Here is a 21,812-nt window from a genome sequence, read left to right as displayed (position 1 = left end):
TATTTTTAAAATTATCATTTTTTTTTTTTTTTTTTTTTTTTTGAGATGGAGTCTCGCTCTGTCGCCCAGGCTGGAGAGCAGTAGCACGATCTTGGCTCACTGCAAGCTCCACCTCCCAGGTTCACGCCATTCTCCTGCCTCAGCCTTGCTAGTAGCTGGGACTAAAGGCGCCGCCACCACGCCCGGCTAATTTTTTGTATTTTTAGTAGAGACGGGGTTTCACCATGTTAGCCAGGATGGTCTCATCTCCTGACCTCATGATCCGCCCGCCTCAGCCTCCCAAAGTGCTGGGATTACAGGCATCAGCCACTATGCCCGGCCAAATATACCATTATCTTTCAGAGACTGGCTTTAAATAATCCAGTGAAGTTCCAGGGGAACGTGGGAGGAAGTGTTCGGGCCCACCCTGTCCCAGCAGGGAGAGTGCCAGGCCACTGGTGCAGCAGGACGGCGGGCTGGAAACCCGTGAGCTGAAGCACTGGTCACAGAGGCTCCAAAGTGCTGGGTGGGGGCGGAAAACCCGTATGCATCACTGTCGAAGCCAGTCGCCGGCAAATAGGCTTGTCACTGTTCTCTCAACGTGCATATTGTCATTTTCCAAAACAGAAAAAAAAATTATTTTATTTATTTTTTTGAGACGGAGTCCCACACCATCTCCCAGGCTGAAGTGCAGTGGTGCAATCTCGGCTCGCTGCAACCCCCACCTCCCAGGTTCAAGCGATTCTCCTGCCTCAGCCTCCCGAGTAGCTGGGATTATAGGCATGCGCCACCACACCCAGCTAATTTTTGTATTTTTAGTAGACACGGAGTTTCACCACGTTGGTCAGGCTGGTCTCAAACTCTTGACCTCAAGTGATCCACCCACCTCGACCTCCCAAAGTGCTGGGATTACAGGCGTGAGCCACTGTGCCTGGCCCCCAAAAGAGAAAAAAATTTTAATTAAAGAAAGTGAGTAGCCAGGATGCTGGAAGATCTTTTCAGTGTTTACTGAAATTGCTAAGAATCAAGATGAGGGTAGTGACGGAGACAGAAAGCCATCAGGAACAGCTGCTCCACCTTCCGACTATGCAGGGAGGGCTGAAAGACAAGGAGAACTTTCAGAGAAGAGGCCAGGGCTACGAGGAGCCTAAGGAAAGGAAAAAGAGAAGAGCATAAGGACCCAGTGTAAGGCTCGTCAGCTGAGGTGGCAAGAGTTGCGGAGGCCAGCCCAGGACCAGGTGGACCCAGGCACTGATGTCCAGACCAGCCCTGAGGCCCCCGCCTCCAGTTTCCGGCTGTGCGCCACAGGCCTCGACTCATGCAAGGCGGCTGGTCCTTCCCTCTGGTCCTGATCCAGAGCTGGGCCTCCCCAAAGCACTCTGGCCATCTCCTGGACAGCACCCGACCTCTATCCTGCAGCAACCTCAGAGAGCATCCCCCCCTTTAAAACCTTTCAGGGGTTCCCAGTGCCCGGGAGTCCAAATTCCCAGCCCAGCCTACACCACTCCGGCCAGCCCCTGCCCACCAAGAGTCCAAATTCCCAGCCCAGCCTACACCATCCGGCCAGCCCCTGCCCACCAAGAATCTAAATTCCCAGCCCAGCCTACACCACTCCTGCCAGCCCCTGCCCACCTTCCCCCTGCATTTCCCACTCCAGCTGCCACAGAGGTCTGCCCACAGGTCTCACTGAAGGAAGGCTGTGAATTTCAATGAAGTTAAGTGTTGCTCTCCCAAGGTAGAGAAACACACACAGACATTTTTAAAACTCTATTTAAAATAGGTCAGAAAAGCAACAATAAATGACCATAAATCACTGTTTCATGCTGCACGGTCTGAAGGAAGGAGCAGTCTCCCTGAGCTGGCCTACCCGTTCTGTTCTAACCAACACAGGACTTTTACAAAACAGAGTGTGTTGCTATGGAAGTGTGATGTGACCTAGAATTGTGAATTAAAAACTCAATCATCAAATGTGAGATCTGACTAATGCTGGTAAGAAGTATTTTTCTTAAAATATTTTCTAATTTTCTTACAGTTTCAATTACATTTTCACTCTTTAGAAGATAAGCCACTGAGACCGGGCGTGGTGGTTCATGCCTGTAATCCCAGCACTTTGGGAGGCTGAGGCGGGCAGATCACCTGAGGTCAGGAGTTTGAGATCAGCCTGGCCAACATGGTGAAACCCCATTTCTACTAACAACAGAAAAATTAGCCGGGCATGGTGGCCGCATGTCTGTAATCCCAGCTACTCCAGAGGCTGAGGCAGGAGAACTGCTTGAATCCAGGAGGTGGATGTTGCAGTGAGCCAAGATTGCACCACTGCACTCCAGCCTGGGTGACAGGGTGAGACTCTGTCTCCAAAAAAAAAAAAAAGACAAGCCTCTGAAAAAATTACACAAGCATTTTCCTGGTGCCTTAAACATCTGCTTGGGTACACAAGTTTTTCGACCTGCTGATCAAATCCTGGCCTGTTTCGTTGTATATTTTCCCTTGGCGCTAACCCGTAATTTCATCAAACGCAAGCTTCGTTTCAGTCACCCTTTCTACCTGGTAAACTGAAAACACAAGGGGCAGGGCCAGCACCTCTTCAGACTCAAACATCTCTCGGTTTGAGTGGATCAGAATATGAATAAAAGCAGAAAACTCAGCCTTAGACAAAAGTTGTGTTCTTGAAACCTTGAGCTTCAACACTGTTCTATGATGCTTCCTTTCAAACGGGAAATAATTTTCCAGGTTACTTCTGTTAACTCAAAAATACCAAGCCACTGATACACATCACAAACCCCAGCCATCACCACAGAGACTTCTCCGGATCACCACCGCCTGGGTGGGGTTGAAGCCAGCACGCCATGTGTGATGACTAACCACCCAGTCACCAGGATAAACAGATTCGGAAACGCAGCTTTCAAAACCACCCTAAAGCCGTAAGATACAGTTTACCATTTTTTTTCGCCTTCAAAATATAGCATGCAGTCAGCAGTACTATCGAGTTCCTGCTAAGGTCCACGCCACCGCGGCAGTGAGTGGGCATCGCAAGGCCAGGCCCCCACGTGCAGGTGCACACTCACCTGAGCGCATACGTGTAGCCCGTGTTCTCCGGCACACACTGGGGAGGACTGTACATGTGAAGCCGAGAAAAATCCATGTTCACCACTTCAAACCATACTGCAGAGGGCGGGAAAGAAATGCAGAGTGTTTAACGAGCGGGAAATCCAGGGCAGTCCTGTCTTAGTCAACCTGAGCCGCCTACATGCAACTCAACTCAGGTCACCATCAAAACTCACAGGCAACACAGCCAGCAGCAGTGTTTTCTAAACAGAGGAGACAAGTGTTTCCATAGTCACAAGCCCAGGAACACTGCTGGCTTATCTAGTCCCCTAATATAGCCTGAGAAAAAGACCTGGGGAGCCCTGAAGTGACTGACTCATGAAAACGGGGGCACCTTCCAAGAAACACAGAGAAACTCAGAGCGCTCTTCAAGATGTTTCTAAATCCTCTGTGTCAAAATGTTCTCAGTCTTTTGAAATCAGCTTTTATTTTATTAACTAAAATAGAACTACCTGCTACTCCGTGGTCAAGCAGCAGCATACACGTTCCTAGATGGCTGAAGCTCTCACAAGCATCTCGGGATCAGAAAAGAAACTGCAGGGTGAGTAATAAAAAAGTTTAAGGCACTATTTACCTTTTTTCCTCACCAAAAAACGGGTTATTTTTTAGGTTAGAAAGCGGTGAGTGTATTGTTTCTCAGGCTGTCCTCTAGATTTCTTTGGAATGACTCACACCTTCCTCTGGCTAAAAATATTCACATGCACACGCCCTGCCTTTTTAAGAAGTCTTCATAGTAGCAACGTGAGTCCTAGTTGGCTGTTGAAATATCTGAGGAAGATATAACTAAAAGAACATCCTGGACAAAACATACTTTTGTACAAATGACTGAGCTCCATATACCAAGCCAAAAGTACTTTAATTCATACTACTTTATTTGAAATAAAGTACCACAGAAATAAAGACCACTGTTTACATGTAAAAATTGTACTATACCTATAAGTATGGACAAGAATGACGAAACTTCTGCATTTCAAAACACGTTTCAAAATTCTTCAGTTCTTTCCAGGGACACCCAGCCCAGTACCCGACCCAGAACACAGGCTCAGCAAGTACAATTCACACTTGTTTGGCATTCTATGAACTTATGCTTCAACAGCTTTTTGCAAATACAACTAACTGTGATCACTTAATCCACGTAATAGTTAATATCTGTTTAACTCTCTCTCTCCCACTTGTCTACCTACTTTAACCAACACCTAAATCTAGATTCAATCCACGTGCAGAGGAGCCCGGCACAGGAGCAGGGCCTTGGTCTGGATCCAATGTAGGCTACGCTCCCCCTACACACCATGCCTGGGCTCCTGAGGTGCACAGGTCTGGTCCGGCAGCCTCTGCAGCACCCAGCCCCACCCAGCAGCAATGCAACAATGGGCTCTGCCTGCACTGCCAAGCAACAACCCAAGGCTGGGCTCGGCGAATGCCCACTCCCGCTCCCACCCTGGGGGACACGGGGCTAACTCAGTGTTTCTAAGGACGCCCACTCCTGCTCCTGCCCTGGGTGGGGGGACACGGGGCTAACTGAATAATGCTATGGATGCCCACTCCTGCTCAGATGTTGGGCTAATGTAGCAGTAAGTCCGTTAGGACAGCCAGGCCAGAGAAAAGGAAAGCAAGGAAGACGGGCATGGTAGGGAAAAGAGGTCACACTCCAGGTTCAGCAGGTGCTGAGGGAAGTGCAGATGTGGAGAGTCTGCGATTACAGACCCTTAATCTATCTTCATCACTCTGATTTCACTTTTATAATCACGTGAATTCTAAGTTTACGCTCCCCGGTGAAATGCATCTGTGTATAAAACGCGCGGAATCTATCACTTTCTCTATTTCCTAACACGTTGAAATGAGGAAACAGGGCACCTTACCCCCCCGATGCAGTCCTGGCCTAACGACACCTGTCCAGGATCGAGGGAAGTGTCCTGGCCGTTACCTCTCAGCTGAGAAAATAACCCCACCCTGACAAGCGCCGAAGGCCAGGCTCATGCCAAGCAGAACCTCGCGAGGCAGCGGCAGCAGAGGCTGTGACAATGTGCCCCGGTGTCCCCAAGGCAGGTGCTCCGCGCTCTCCCACATGCGCCACAGGCCTGCTGCCAGGTGAGAGGCTCCTAGAGTTCTCCAACTCCCCTCCCCGCCCTGCAGTCTCATTCACCCCCTCCTTCCTCCTTCCCCCTTAACAGACCACAACATGGATCAGGAAGATTTTAAACTTCATCCTTAGTCCTTTATGACACCGAGTATTAAATTATAGGATAAACTAAAATGAAGTCAAAAAAGGATTAAATGAAACTGCGCACCTCAGGCAATGCCTGACAGGTGACAAGCACTCAGGCATCAGCTGCGGTTATTTTGAGGAGTAAAGCGATAGGACCGATGTTTTAAACTTTAAAAAAGAACAGTTATTTTTCTTCTGGGTGTGCAATTCCTGAAACGAAAGATTTGTTCACCCTGCCCTAAATGAAAGGCAGAGGTTCACCGATGAGCCCCACAGCTGGGACTCAGCCAGCAGGCGGGAGCCCCCAGCCCTTGCAGAGCTGGCCGGCACACCTGCAGGCAAAAGCATGGTTCTGAGACCAGCTCTACTGACCGCCAAAGAGTACTCCGCGTTTTCACAATACTGTTCCCAGTCTCCATTACATCCCTGCTAATTAAAACCGAAATGTAACACGAGAGCCTTCCTATGCGAAGAGGAGGCTGCCTTGGTCGCCTGTCTGAGAGACTCAAGGGAGATGTGTTTTGTGTTTATAATCTGATCTGTAACCACACAGTAAGTGAAAAATGGACGCAGGATGTTTTCAATGGCATCAGAAGAACCTGGAAAGAATCTGAAGTTGACATTCTGCATAGAGGTGCTGTCTTCAGGCGTAACACTCCTGCCAGCATCTGTGTCTCCCTGGCTGCCCTGCCCTGAGTGTCACGCCTGGCATGGCCTTGTGAGAGTTGTGTTCTGCACAAGTGTGTGTCCCCTGGCCTGGTGGAAAGAGACAGACTAACTGGTACCCAGCTTTGTGCAGGACGCTGAGATAGGAGCTGGGTGTCAGAAAGCCCTGGGTGTGGGTTCTCAGGCTGGCCGGCTCAGCACAGTGTGCACAGAGGGGACTGTGGGAAGATCCCTGCTGGTCCTCCTATGAGATGGCTTCTGCAAGATGGATGGGTGGAGAGCCATCGACACCAGAAAGGCCCACACCTTAGGAGATGGCGGCCAGGAGTGCCTGTCACCCAGACGAAGTCTCTCCCTTTTATCTTGTGCTTGCTGGTGGCCAAGAGAGCTTACAAGTTCACAAACAGAGGAAAAGTAGAGAGAATCTGTTTAGATTGCAAACTTTGGTTTCAAACCTATGGCTTTGGTTTCTTTACAAATATATACATCCAGCCGGGCACAGTGGCTCAGGCCTGTAATCCCAGCACTTTGGGAGGCAGAGGCAGGCAGATCACCTGAAGTCAGGAGTTCAAGGCCAGCGGGGTCAACATGGTGAAATCCCTCCTCTACTAAAAATGCAAAAATCAGCCGGGTGTGGTGGTACATGCTTGTAATCCCAGCTACTCGGGAGGCTGAGGCACGAGAATCACTTGAACCCAGGAGGCGCAGGTTGCAGTGAGCCAAGATTTCAGTGCATTCCAGCCTGGGCGACAAAGTGAGACTCCAACTCAAAAAAAAAAAAACTAGGTGAGATTCTTAAGTTATACTAGGTTTCTCTTTTAATACCATTTACCTTTTACAGTATATAAATTATATTATATGGTAGACATGAAAATATACAGCTCAGTTTTTCTTTCTTGAATGCTTCGGTAAAAAATGGATTTTAGATTTTAGTCCTACTCTCCCTATCATTTAGAGTCTACTATTCAGAAAGTCTGCACTAATCTAGTAATAATTCAGAGAACGTGGTTAAAAAATCTTCATGTAAAGCTGAAAACGGAACAAAACTAAATGGGTCTGGCCAGGCATAGTGGCTCACGCCTATAATTCCAGCACTCTGGGAGGCCAAGGCGGGCAGGCTGATCACTTGAGGTTAGGAATTGGAGACCAGCCTGGCCAATATGGCCCGTCTCTAGCAAAACTACAAAAATTAGCCAGGCGTGGTGGCATGTATCCATAGTCCCAGCTACTTGGAAGGCTGAGGCATGAGAATCACTTGAACCTGGGAGGCGGAAGTTGCTTGTGAGAGTTGCCACACGAGTGTGTGTCCCCTGGCCTGGTGGAAGGAGACAGACTAACTGGTACCCAGCTTTGTGCAGGACGCTGAGATAGGAGCTGGGCATCAGAAAGCCCTGGGGGTGGGTTCTGAGGCTGGCCGGCTCAGCACAGGTGTGCACAGAGGGGACTGTGCTGAGATCCGCCACTGCACTCAAGCCTGGGTGACAGAGTAAGACTCCATCTCAAAAACAAAAACAAAAAACAAACCCTGAGAGTTCTGAAATAAAATCAACACACCATCTTTTCTTAAGAAATGCTATCAGCTCTAAAGAAAACTTGGAAGGGCAAACTTTAATGCCTGCGGGCAGCACTTCCCTTCAGCCTAGGAACAGCAACTGTCAACACTGAGTTGATATTTTCTAGGAGACATAAACAACGGGATCTGCTGCAGAGACACCGTTAATAGACATTAGCACAATGCTGTAGGCTGCATTTCCTGTGCCCCAGCATTGCTCACTGACGACATGGACTGACACTGAGAGGGAGCCTAGTGAGACACAGCGTTCCCATCAGAAACATTGCAGGTGGGGAACCTGCCCACACGGATCCTGCAAGCCCCGGTTTAAAACGGCAGCCTACCTCCTGAAACAAGTCACACGTACGACTCAAACTTGCAAAACTCTGTCAGTCTGTCACTGATCCTCGGGGGGACACACAGGCCCCTCCCCCCAGAGTGCCATTTGCCACAAGCCCCACGTCCACAGGGACACCCAGAGCTGCAGCCCCCAGCCTCAGCAGGGCCTGCTAGCTGTGGACACCTGCTCCACCCAGCTGGGCCGCGATGTTTCTTTCACCAGATCCTTCCCTCAGGGACCTTCCCGAGAGACACTGAGGGGGGCATGATGAGCACACAGGCACACACACTGGCTCAATCCTCGCCCTCGCTGATCCTTAAGCACCCCAGGCCAGGGTTGTCAAACGGCAGCCAGCCTGACATCAGGCTGTTCGTTTCTTTGTTCGTTCTTTCTTATATATGTATTTTAAGACACAGGGTCTCATTCTGTCACCCAGGCTAGAGTGCCAGGGGCGAGATCATAGCTCATTGCAGCCTCCATCTCCTGGGCTCAGTGGTCCTCTTGCCTCAGCTTCCCACAGTGCTGGGACCACAGGGGCGTGCCATGGCACCCGGTTAATCTTTTTATTTTTTTAGAGAGTTGTCCAGGCTGGTCTTGAACTCCTGGCCTCAAGCAATTTTCCTCAGCCTCCCAAAGTGCTGGGATTACAGGCGTGAGCTACCATGCCCAGCCCGGTTTGTTTCTTAAGTCCACTGTAAATAATTACTTAAAACTTGTGGATCATGAGGTCAGATCGAGACCATCCTGGCTAACACAGTGAATAACCCCATCTCTACTAAAAACACAAAAAACTAGCCGGGCGTGGTGGCGGCGCCTGTAGTCCCAGCTACTCGGGAGGCTGAGGCAGGAGAATGGCGTGAACCCAGGAGGCAGAGCTGGCAGTAAGACGAGATCGCGCCACTGTACTCCACCCTGGGCAACAGAGCGAGACTCCGTCTCAAAAAATAATAATAATAATAATAATAATAATAATTACCATAATAAATATTACTTTCAAAAAGAAACAAATTTCATCTTCATTTGTGAGGCAGGACAGGCAGCCAGTCCTCTGGGGTCCAATTCAAGGTCTCCCACTGCCTTAGCGGTAGTGTGGACACATTCAAAGGGGCTAGAAACAGAACCTGCTCCTTGGAGCACCGCCGGAGCACCCAGCCAGCGGACGCACCCGCCTGCTCCAGGCTGCCTCCCAGCACACCCTGCCAGCAGCAAAGCCGTATTGACATAGTTCCTAGTCAAGACTCAATGTTTCTTCACTTGTTTTGGAAATGATGAAACAACAGGAAAAGATACACAAGCCCATTTAGCCTGTACATCAAGAAAACAGTTCTGAGTGTCAAAGAAAATGACTTCTTCCAGAAGACCGATTATCACGTGCGTACATCTCCGTATGATAAGGGCACTGGATCTTTTCAATAAAAACCCCATTTCCTCTTACAAAAAGGTGGTCATCACAGTGTTTCAGCAAAAGCCCAAGGCCAAATTATTTAGTTTATACATATTACTGCAAAGGTCTAGGAAGACAGAACTATTAAATAGTTTCATTGTATTTGCTTCAAACCTAGAGTGCACAAAATTTCCTTATAACCAGTACAATCAGGACCGCCAACGAAAAGTCTCCTGGAAGAACTCATCTCAGCCAGTGGCCCTCAAGCAATGACGTGCTGAAGCCACACTCAGCATCCTCCTCCTACAAAGCCAGTGCTGGGTCTGGACCCGGAGGTTCACACAGCTTTCATGTGCATTTCCTTAATTATCAGGGACTTGAAACATCTTCTCATGTTTCTCAGCCAGGTGTATTTCTCATCCCGTGAGGAGATCTGTCCTTTTCTGTTTTACAGGACCACATATACATAAGGATATGAATCTGCTACACACGCCAGGGATACTCCCGTCCTTAACTTCAACCAGGTGACTTTGGCCACACCATGTCTGGTCTTTCCCTTCCCTGACTCACATCCTGCTTCTTAGAAAGACTTTCCCTAAGCCAAGAACACAAGAATGGTCTGCAGTGGACTCTCCTACTCTTACTGTTTTGACTTTTACACTGCAACCCATTAATAATTCATGTAACCCATCTGTAAATGCCGTTTGTACACAAGCATCGTTTTATTTCCTGTTGGGCGTTTCCGCCTGGACAGCCCACACGTCAGGCAGGTTCACAGGTCCAAATCATGCCCCACGCCTGCTCCTCCCTCTCCTGGGCGCGTGCCCCATGCCCCCTCCCTCTCCATTCCCGCCCTGACATGCCACCTCTGGCTGGCTCCCTGCAAACGCCCTGACCGTCTCCCTGGCTCCAGTCTTGCCTTTCAAACTGATCCTTAAGAAAACCACCTGAATGATCCATCTACAGAGAAATCTGCCTATCTTGTTCAGACGGACTCCTCCCGTGGCTGCCTGCACACACAGCCCTGGTGCAAGTGCTGCTACTTCTCCCTCCTCACTTCCCATCCGTGCCTTAGGATCCACCATGGCTGCAGGGAGCCCTCTCCTCCCCACCCATTTACGTGACGCTCCTCCACTCTTTCCTTGCAATGAGTGTCCTCCTGTTGGAGGTGCCCTCCTATTTTCTCACCCCCTTCCACATCTCCTTGGTCTAGTTATACCCCAAACTCTGCCTAGCTAACTTCTTCTCACACTTAACATTCAGCAGAGATACCACCAGCAGGAAGCCCCCATGGGCCTCATCCTACCCCAGTTCCTGCCAATTCCAGCGCTCACTGGTGATCAGCACTAACACAAATGGTAATGATTATTTCTTACTGAGTCCTTCTCTCCAAGTGGCCCCTGAACTCTGTGAGGGCAGGAATTGCACCTCCTTCACCTTCAGCTCTAACTCCTGCTTGCAGAACAAGTGAACGCTGCAAGTGCCTGGAAGGGAAGGGAGCGCTCGCCACACCACGCACCCTGCTCACTTGGCCACTAAGCTGACAATCCTCCCGTCTCCACCACTCTCTACTCTTTACCTGACTACGCTGAGAAAAATCCTGTACAGGAATTCATACGTGGTCACAGGGCTGCATGTGGGAATTCGTGCGTGGCCAGAGGGCCGTGTGTGTGCAGGAATTTGCTGGTGGCCACGGGCCGTGTGTGTGCAGGAATTCGTGTGTGGCCACGGGGCCATGTGTGGGAATTCATGCGTGGCCATGGGGCCGTGTGCGTGCGGGAATACATGCATGGCCAGAGGGCCAGGTGCGTGCGGGAATTCGTGCATGGCCACGGGGCCATGTGTGCGCGAGAATATGTGTGTGGCCACAGGCCGTGTGTGTGCGGGAATTCGTGCGTGGCCACGGGGCCATGTGTGTGCGAGAATATGTATGTGGCCACAGGCCGTGTGTGTGCAGGAATTCGTGCGTGGCCACAGGGCCGTGTGCGTGCGGGAATACATGCGTGGCCAGAGGGCTGTGTGCGTGTAGGAATGCATGCGTGGCCAGAGGGTCGTGTACGTGTGTGAATTCGTGTGCGGCCACGGGGCCATGTGCTTGCAGGAATTCGTGCGTGGTCACAGGGCCGTGTGCGTGTGGGAGTTCACGGGTGGCCACAAGGCCGTGTGTGTGTCGGAATTCATGCGTGGCCACAAGGCCGTGTGTGGGAATTCGTGGGCGACCACAGGGCTGTGTGAGAATTCGCGAGCGGCCACAGGGCCGTGTGCATGTGGGAATTCACAGGCGGCCACAGGGCTGTGTGGGAATTCACGGGTGGCCATAAGGCCGTGTGCGTGTCGGAATTCGTGCGTAGCCACAAGGCCGTGTGTGGGAATTCGTGGGCGACCACGGGGCTGTGTGGGAATTCACGAGCGGCCACAGGGCCGTGTGCGTGTGGGAATTCACGGGTGACCACAGGGCCGTGTGTGCTGCGCTTGGGCCTCTCATTCTTCCTCCCAGCACGTTCAGGCCTTCATATGCTTCCTCGTCTAACCCGAACAGGTGTGTCAGCTGCTCCATTCCCAACGGTAATTAGGAACAGCAGTCTCAGGGTCTTACATGTGCTGGAATACACATCCACACCACGTCCAGATCACCCTTCTAGCGCTCTGTCCTTCCCAGCACCAGGTACTAGGCTCGAGATGAATACGTTTCAGTTTGTAGCAAGTAAAGACGTAATAAAGTCATCTGTTTTTCATACTGCAGATACAGCTCACATCTTCCAATAATATTAAAAATCAAAATAAACAGAATAACTAAGAACAAAGCGACCAAAGGGCTGCTCTGTGTTCAACCTACACATGCCCCAGGGGCGTCTCCCCTCCACTGCTGGGACCCAGGGAACCCGGAACCCAGATGTGATGGCATCCACACTGCTTGTCTGAGGCCTACAGTTTAATTCTGCACAAACGTCGAAAAGTGTCTGTCACAGATATTGCCGCCTAAACTAAAACTCACAACCTACAGCCACTCGCTGTATGCCCCTAGGCAACTAAATGAAAACCCAAGTACCAACACAACAAGTATGCTTAATTACAGACAAAATTTAAACTATAAATTACACGAGATGCTTAATAAAGTAGAAACAATTACAATATACAAGTATATAAACAGTGTATTGTAAGAAGCAACATCATGTTCTGTATTTTTCACCTGACACTTCCTAGTTTATTTCATCCCAGTGGAAGCAAACTGCTTCAAATAGGACGCAGCAGGCTGGTCTCCTGTATCTATAAATCGAGTGGGTGAGCCAGGCTGGTCTCCTCTGTCTATAAATCGAGTGGGTGAGCAGAGTCCAAAATAGCAACGAGCTCCACATTTAGGAAGCAAGGGGAAGAAGAAAACGAGGGCAGGCTTTCAATCAACGGAACACTGCAACCCTCCAGCAGGCAACCCAAGCACAACCACCCCACCAAATACACAAAGGGAAAGGTGAGGCCGACAACACCGCGCCTACCGCCCAGACAGTCCTGTTTCCAGTCTGCCTGGCAAACCCACATGTGGGAACTCCCTTTCCCGCTGTGTTCAGGACCGCTTAACCTGAATCACCCGTGGGCTTTAGGACATGCAATCCAACTGCCTCCAGGAGAGGCAATTCCGGGACTCTCACCTCACCCTGAAACGCTGCGGTAATGGCAAGGGTTGAACGCTGAAGGATGGTTTCATCCCATCACAGCTTCTCCTACAAAAAACACTACCTGGCATTTACTGTAAGCAGATTTGAATTGGATTTTCAGAATCTGGAGACACCATAAAGCAGACTGTTTAAGAGACCATTCGATCATCATAAATTCAGGACCAGGAAACAACGGTGATGAGCTGACAACACACCCCATTAAACATCAGCATTCTTTGAAAACAGGTCACCAGGTCGGGTGCGGTGGCTCATGCCTGTAATCCCAGCACTTTGGGAGGCTGAGGTGGGCAGATCATGAGGTCAAGACATCGAGACCAGCCTGACCAACATGGTAAAACCTCGTCTCTACTAAAAATACAAACATTAGCTGGGCGTGGTGGCATGCACCTGTAGTTCCAGCTACTCCAGCTACTCAGGAGCCCTTTGAGAAAGGGCTATTTTTTAAGGGCATATTTCATTAAGAACAAAAAGAAAGGGAGAAAAGAAAATAGTAATACATTCTGGGAAGCTAGACAGATGAATAAAAACTGTCTTAGGCCAGAAAAAGTTGAGTCATAAGCATGCAGTAGAGAACACGATCACGGAACCCCCAAAAGCCTCCAAAAATAGTGGCACTAGGTTACAATTGGAAGTGAGGGTATAAGATGGAACCAAAATACAGGAGAAACTGAATACTCACAATCTGTTCAAGAAGCAATTAGGCAAAGCCATGTGATCATCTCAATTGGTACAAAAAAGCACCTCACAAACTCCAACACCTTTCCATAACAAAAACACTCAACAAGCCAGGAATGGAAGGGAACTTGCCCCTCACACAATAAAGGGCATCTGTGAAAAACTCAGTGAATGCCGTATTCAAATTTTCCCCCTAAGATGAGCAACAAGACAAGGGTGGCCACTTTCACCACTGCTCCTCAACACCATACTGGAAGTTCTCCCCAGAGCAATTCGTTAAGAAAAGCAGGGGCGGGGGCGGCATACTAATTGGAAAGGAAGATGTAAAACTACCTTTATTCTCAGATGACATGATCTCATATCTAGAAAATCCTAATGAATCAACCAAAAAACTGCTGTCAGAATAAGCAAACTCAGCAAAGTTTCAGGATACAAGATCAATACAAAAGTCAGTTGCATTTGTACACACTAGCAATAAACAATCTGAAAGTCAAACTGGGAAAACAATTCATTTTACGATAGCATCAAAAAGTGTTAAAAACTTAGGAATAAATTTAACCAAGGAAGTGCACCACTTGTACACTGAAAATCACAAACATTGTAGAAAGAATTAAAGACAACCTACATAAATGGGAAGACATTCCATGTTCATGGATGGAAAGACTTAATACTGTTAGGATGGCAGTATTCCCACGGTGATGTACAGATTCAATACTGTCTCTATCAAAACCCCAATGGTCTTTTTTGCAAATGTGGAAAAATCAATCTTTATATGGAACTGCAAAGGGTCCCAAATAGTGAAAAATCTTCCAGAACAAAAGCAAAGTTGGAGGACCCCAACTTCCTAGCTTCAAAACTTACTACAAAATAGTGTGGCATTGGGAGGCCGAGGTGGGGGGATCATGAGGTCAGGAGTTCGAGGCCAGCCTGGCCAACACGGTGAAACCCCGTCTCTACTAAAAATACAAAAATTAGCTGGGCGTGGTGGCATGCACCTGTAATTCCAGCTACTTGGGAGGCTGAGGCGGGAGACACATTTGAACTCAGAAGGTGGAGGCTACAGTGAGCCGAAATCACGCCACTGCACTCCAGCCTAGGCGACAGGGCAAGACTCCATCTCAAAAAAAAAAAAAAAAAAAAAAAAGTGTGGCATTGGCATAAAAACATACAGACCTGCAGAACAGGGTCCAAAAATAGACCCACACATCTATAGTCAATTGATTTTGACAAGGGCACCAAGACCACTCAATAGGGAAAAAGCAGTCCTGTCAACAAATGATGCTTGAACAATTGAATATCCACATGCAAAAGAACGAAGTTAGACCCTACCACACACCGCACACAAGAACGAACTCAAAATGGGTCAAAAACCTAAATACAAGAGCTACAATGATCAACCCTTAAAACACAGGACAAATCCTCCTGACTTTGATTTTTCAGAGTTCTTAGGTATGACATCAAAAGTATGTGCAACAGAAGAAAAAACAGAAAAATTAGAGTTCATCAATTTGTGCATCAAAGGACACTAACAAGAGAGTGAAGAAACAATCCAAAGACTGGGAGAAAGTATTTACTAATCATGTATCTGATAAGGGTCTAGTATACAGAATAAAGAATTCTGACAACTCAAAAAAAAAATAGAGGAAAAAAAAGAAAGGCAACCCAATTTAAAAAAGGAGAAAGAGGCCAGGCAGGGTGGCTCATGCCTGTGATTCCAGCATTTTGGGAGGCCGACGCAGGTGGATCACCTGAGGTTGGGAGTTTGAGACCAACCTGACCAACATGGGGAAACCCCATCTCTACTAAAAATACAAAATTAGCCGGGTGTGATGGCAGGCACCTGTAATCCCAGCTACTCGGGAGGCTGAGGCAGGAGAATCGCTTGAATCCGGGAAGCAGAAGTTGCAGTGAGCTGAGTTTGCGCCACTGCACTCCAGCCTGGGGAAAAAAAAAAAGCTGGGCGCCGTGGCTCATGCCTGTAATCCCAGCATTTTGGGAGGCTGAGGCGGGCGGATCACGGGGTCAGGAAATCGAGACTATCCTGGCTAACATGGTGAAACCCCGTCTCTACTAAAAAAAATACCAAAAAAATTAGCCAGGTGTGGTGGCGGGTGCCTGTAGTCCCAGCTACTCCGTAGGCTGAGGCGGGAGAATGGCGTGAACCCGTGAGGCGGAGCTTGCAGCGAGCCGAGATCGCGCCACTGCACTCCAGCCTGGGTGACAGCGAGACTCCGCCTCAAAAAAAAAAAAGGCGGGGGGTTGGGTGGGTAGGCGGGGAAGGACCTGAATGAGAATTTCTCCAAAAATATACAATGGCCAACATGGACATGAAACAATTCTCAACTTCACTGGTCATCAGGGACATGCAAATCACAGCCAAATCAGAAGCCACTTCAGACCCACTAGCATGGTCATCCTTTTTGGAAACTAAGTGTTGGGAGGATGTGCAGAAAGTGAACTCTCATATGTTGCTGATGGAAATGTAAAATGGTGCAGCCACTGCGAAAAATCGTTTGGCACTTCCTCAAAAAGCTAAACACAGACTTGCCATATGACCTGGCAACTCCATTCCTTGGTATATAACCAAAGAATTGAAAACAGGTGCTCAAATAAAAACTCATACACAAATGTTCATAATAGCTGCATTACTCACAAGAGCCAACAGGTGGAAACAGCCCAGGCGAGCATCAACAGACTAATGCATAAACATAATGTGGTATATCTATACAATGCACAATTATTCAGTCATAAAATGGAATGGAATACTGATACAGTCTACAACATGCATGAACTCTGAAGACATTATCTTAAGTGAAAGAGGCCAGACACAAGGGGCTGCATACTGTATAATTCCATTTACATGAAGTCTCCAGAACAGGCCAATTCATAGAGACAGAAAGCAGATTAGCCATTACCAGGGCCTGGGAAGACGGAAGAATGGGCAGTGGCTGCTTAACACGTATAGGGTTTCCATCTGGGATGATGAAAAAGTTATGTAACTAGGTGGTAATGTTGTTTTATGTTACATGTATTTTAGCACAATCGGAAAAAAAAGCAGGTGAATGAGAAGATACTGCATTTATGAAGAACATATCACAAATTTTAAAGGAGAAAAAAAAAAAGCCCTGGGAAATTTAAAATACGATGGCCAAACTAAAATGCTAGATACATTGGAAGAAAAAGAGGAAATCTAGAAAGTAGAATAGAAAATGGAAGAAAGATAAGAAAATTATAGCCAGCCCAAGCCTTCCAGCCCAAACAGCAGTATTTCCAAAACACTCAGGGGGAAAAAAAAAAAAAAGGTAAACAAGAGGAAACTGTTAGAGAAATAATTTGAGAAAACTAAAGGGTTCAAAAAACTATCAAGTGTCCAACAACAGATGAGAACAAACCAAAACCCACGATGTTTCTACACAGTGGAGATGTAGGGAGTAAAAACGGATTGCACACAAAAGCCTTCATACAAAGCATTAGCAATTAGAGCCGCAAGCACTCCACGGGCAATACTATTACCGAAGCTTAGAAGACACGATTATGAGCAGCTTCCCACCTGGAATCAGAGCCAGGCGCAGCAACCACAAGCTGCAAAGCGAGAGCAGAGACGTGAGACCTCAGCGCCCCTCTGCCCCGGGGAGCCCTGGGCGGCCGGGAGAAATCCCCCCCGTGACGGTGACAGTGGCAAGGTGTTCCCCGCCGCTGCTTATTTTGCGCCAGACACCGTTCCGGGCACTTTGCAGGCGCAACAGGGCGCGGAGACCGCGCGCGCGCCTCCAGGCAGGTGGGGGAGAGAGGATCGCTTGAGCCTAAGAGTCCGACCTGGGCAGCACAGAGGGACCCCCCCAACCCTACAAAAAATACGAGTATCAGCCGGGCGCGGTGGCTCACGCCTGTGATCCCACCGCTTCGGGAGGCGGAGGCGGGAGGATCGCTCGCGCTCAGGAGGTCGAGACCCCCCCTCTTAAATAAAACCGCCTTCCCACCACCCCACCCACGGCCCGGCCGCTACTTCCAGGGGCTGGGACCCCGCAGCGGGGTCCACGCGGGCAGCCCCGGCCGAGGCCTGAGAACGCGGGGAGGACGCTCCTCCACGCCCAGCCCGGGCTACCCGCCGCGGCCTCCCGCGCCTCTCCCCGCTCCGCCCCCGACCCCGCGCCCTGGCCCGGCCGGCGACACCCCGGGGAGGAGCAGGACCCCCGCGCCACGACCCCCAGGGTCCCTGGGCGTCTTCACCGCGCGGGCTGGGGTAGCTGCGAGGCGCGGGACGGGCGGGGGCGGCAGCCGTAGGCCCAGGAGGCCCTAGCACAACCCGCGCAGAGGGCGCCCAGGCCGCGACCCCGCGTCCTCCCGGCCCCCGCCCCGCTTCTCCGCAGTCCGGCACCCACCCCAGGGTCCCCTCGGCCCGGCCCGCCCGGAGCTCACCTGCCTCGCGCCGCCGCCTCAGGCCTCGTCTGCGCCGCCCAGGCCGGAGAAGACGCTCTGCCCGCCCCAGCCAATCGCGGGCCGCGCCCCGGGCCGAGGGCGGGAGCAACGCAGGCCTCCACCAATCCCGAGCGCGCCACCTGAAGCGTTCTGGCCAGTGACGAGGAGGCTACGGGCCGCGGGCGGAGGAGGGAGGGGGACTCCAGGCGGGGGAAGGGGAGAAGGAGAGGGAGGGATGGGGAGGGGCCTGGATGCGTCACGGGGTGAGACGGGCGGGGCGGGGCCGCGTCCCGGTAGGGGGGCTGCACCTGGAGGAGGGGGCCTGCATGCAGGGGAGAGGCTGCTCCTGAGGGAGGGGTCTGCACCCGGAGGAGGGCTCCGCATTTCGGGGAAGGGTCTGCACCTGGTCGGGGGTTTGCATCTGGGGGAGGGGCCCGCACCTGGGGGAGAGGCCCGCACTGGGGGAGGGGTCCGCACCTGGGGGAGGGGCCCGCACTGGCGGAGGGGTCTGCGTCGGCGGAGGGGTCCGCGTGTCAGATACGGGGTCTACGTTGGGGAGGGGTCTGCATCTTCGGAAAGGTGTTTGGATCTGGGGGAGGGGTCTTGGGGAGGGGCCCCTGCGGCTCTGGGAGGCAGCCCCCGCTTCCCACGGGGCTCACCTCGGCCAGTGCCTCCTTGGCCTCCCGAACGTCTCCCAGTGCTGGCCGCCGCCACCACCCCAATTCGCCGCAGCTCCAGGCGTGCGCAGGCGCTCCCAGGCCGGACTCCTCCCTTGGCCCCTGCTCCCCGGGCGCCCTTCTGGGGAATGAGTGGGGTCTGCAGGCGTGGTCACCCGCAGGGCCCTGGCTGATGGAGATGCAGCTCTTCTGTCGTGGAATTCGCAGGTTCTGTTCTCCGTGCTGGGGACTGCACCGCGTCTTGCAAATACTGATTTGTTCTGTGCATTTTTAGAACGAAGTATAATTTACAATCATGTTCACCTTTTTTACTGTTGTTTTTTTTTTGAGACAGGGTCTCACTCCCGTTGCCCAGGCTGGACTGCAGTGGCACAGTCATAGCTCGCTGTGACCTCAACCTCCCCGGCTCAGGTGATCCTCCCACCTCAGACTCCCGTGGCTGGAACTACAGTCGCGCGTGGCTTTTTTTTTTTTTTTTTTTTTTTGAGACGAAGTCTCTCACCGTTGCTTGGGCTGGAGTGCAGTGGCATGATCTCGGCTCATTGCAACCTCCGCCTCCTGGGTTCAAGCGATTCTCCTGCCTCAGTCTCCCCAGTAGCTGGGATTATAGGAGCCTGCCACCACGCCCTGCTAATTTCATGTGTTTTTAGTAGAAACGGGGTTTCACCATGTTGGCCAGGCTGATCTTGAACTCCTGATCTCGTGATTCGCCGGCCTCGGCCTCCCAAAGTGCTGGGATTACAGGCGTGAGCCACCGCGCCCCGCCTTTTTTGTGTTTTTTTTTGTAGACATGGGGGTGTCACTGTGTTGTCCAGGCTGGTCTTGAACTCCTGACCTCAAGCGATCCTCTCACCTTAGCACCCTAAAGTGCTGGCATAACAGGCATGAACCACCGCACCCGGCCAATAAAGCCTTTATTTATTTGTTTATTCATTTAGTTTTGAGATGGAGTTTTGTTCTTGTCCAGGCTGGAGTGCAATGGCACAATCTCGGCTCACTGCAACCTCCGCCTCCCGCGTTCAAGTGATTCTTGTGCCTTAGCCTCCAGAGTAGCTGGGACCACATCTGGATAATTTTTGTATTTTTAGTAGAGATGGGATTTTTTTTTTTGAGATGGAGTCTCGCTCTGTCACCCAGGCTGGAGTGCAGTGGTGCGATCTCAGCTCACTGCAAGTTCCGCCTCCTGGGTTCACGCCATTCTCCTGCCTCAGCCTCCCTAGAAGCTGGGACTACAGGTGCCCGCCACCACGCCCAGCTAATTTTTTTGTGTTTTTAGTAGAGACAGGGTTTCACCGTGTTCGCCAGGACGGTCTCGATCTCCTGACCTCGTTATCTGCCCGCCTTGGCCTCCCAAAGTGCTGGGATTACAGGCGTGAGCCACCACGCCTGGCCTAGACGGGGTTTCACCACGTTGGCCAGGCTGGTCTCAAACTCCTGTTTTTTCCCTTTTGTTTTGCTTTTTGTTGTTGTTGTTTAGAGACAGGGTCTTGCTCTGTCATCCAGGCTGGAGTGGTATGATCATAGCTCACTGCCGCCTCGACATCCCATGTTCAAGCCATCCTCCCACACACCACCTGAGTAGCTGAGACTACAGGCACACACCACCGTGTCTGGCTAATTTTAAAAATTTTTTTGTAGAGATAGGGTCTCACTATGTTCCCCAGGCCGGTCTTGAACTCTTGGTCTGAAGCAATCATGTGCCTCAGCGTCCCCCAGTACCCGCTACCACACCTGACTACTGATGGCCCTTACATTGCTGCTAAAACCCTGCATTAGATATCCTTTTTAAACAGGCACATCTGTTTTAAACAGGCACATCTGTTTACCGCCTGGGTCTGTCACTAGAAAAGATGGACATTCTAATACTAGGATCGTGTCCCCAAAAAGGCTGGCCTCCACCCTGCCCACCCTGGGGCCAGTACGGCTCCCCACCCCGTAAGGCCCCAGTCCTCAGAGTGGGTTAAGGGAGGAACAAGAACAAGCAGGTAGGAGAATCTGGAGGCTTCTGTGTCTCCCGAAACACAGCTTGGCTCTGTTTTCTTCGGCCTGGCCAACCGTCCTCATTTCAGAAGTTGGGCAGCAGGCTGGACTTCAGTCCCTAAGGCTCTTCCCAGCGCTGCAGAGCAGGATGGAGCAGGTGGCGCAGCCATTGATATTTCAAAGCAAGGGAAACGGAGGCAGGGGCCGGGCCAGCAGCCTGGCTGGAGTGAGACCGGACGCAGTGACCCCGTAGGCGGGCTCATTGTCTTCACGGCCACCATCTCTGCTGCAGAACCGAGGGCAGCAACGGCCCGTTTTGGGAAGCTCCCGGGGGAGCGCAGTGCTGCTTTCTCGGTGAGCTCACACCTCAAATTTGGCAGCAGGCTGTGCCTTTCAGCGGTAAACAGAAACCGGCTCCTGGGAGACGAGTCAGAAACCCGAGTCCAGAGGCTTCGTGCCATCTGGATCTGGATGAGGGTGGCTGCACAAGGGCCAGGGAGAGGGTCGGACGAAGGAAAATTACCCAGCCGACCTCCAGGAGGCTCAGGAAATCCCTTTCACTCTCTCTCTCTCTCTCTCTCTCTCTCTGTGTTTTTTTTTTTTTTTTTTTCTGAGACAGAGTTTCACTCTTGTCGCCCAGGCTGGAGTGCAATGGCGCGATCTCAGGTCACTGCAACCTCCACCTCCCATAAATCCCTTTCTCTTAAGGAAGCAATTTGGCTTCTCTGCCGGCTGCTTCCCCATCCTGCCCGCTTCTGGTTCCTCCTTTGGGCCGGAAGCATCCGCAGAGGAAATGGTTTTTGGTGGGTGGTTGTCCCCTGCGGTGAGTGAGGGCGGCCCGTGGTGTGGTTTCAGGGCGTGAGTCTGTGGGGAGTGGTGAAAGGAACTTGCCAGAGAGCTGCAACAGATTTCAGCCAGATTTCCCAATACACAGAATCCAAAATCCATGCACAGACGCTCCCAGTATTGACAGAGGGTTTGAACTCAGTACAGACTGCAGATATGCATGCTGGGCCCTGAAGAGCGTTTTATTTACTTACGTATATATGTATGTATTTGCTTATTTTTGAGAGAGAGCCTTGCTCTGTCACCCAGGCTGGAATGCAGTGGCACAATCACGGCTCATGGAAGCCTCAAACTCCTGGCCTCAAGTGA

The 21,812-nt window shown here is 50.8% G+C and overlaps 1 protein-coding gene across 4 annotated transcripts in view; it reads right to left on the bottom strand.

Annotated features, from left to right (window-relative positions):
- The window catches only part of SUN1 (Sad1 and UNC84 domain containing 1), a 57,808-nt gene extending 39,755 nt beyond the window's left edge, over positions 1-18,053 (bottom strand). For 2 of the 4 annotated variants that reach the window (XM_025378675.1, XM_025378678.1), the window contains exons 1-2: positions 18,001-18,053; positions 3,045-3,141 (exon numbers count right to left, since the gene is read on the bottom strand). In XM_025378675.1, the coding sequence (XP_025234460.1) occupies positions 3,045-3,121 (77 nt within the window). In that variant the 5' untranslated portion in view covers positions 3,122-3,141; positions 18,001-18,053. Of the gene's footprint in view, positions 1-3,044; positions 3,142-3,536; positions 3,619-18,000 lie in introns of all 4 variants that reach the window. The other 2 variants (XM_025378676.1, XM_025378677.1) reach the window with 2 other exon arrangements.
- Between the last annotated feature and the right edge of the window lie 3,759 nt (positions 18,054-21,812).

Source organism: Theropithecus gelada, chromosome 3, assembly GCF_003255815.1.
Source record: "Theropithecus gelada isolate Dixy chromosome 3, Tgel_1.0, whole genome shotgun sequence".
In the NCBI taxonomy this organism is placed as follows: Eukaryota; Metazoa; Chordata; class Mammalia; order Primates; family Cercopithecidae; genus Theropithecus; species Theropithecus gelada.
Note: the sequence above shows the minus strand (reverse complement) of the source record. Positions and strands in the feature narration are given on the sequence as shown.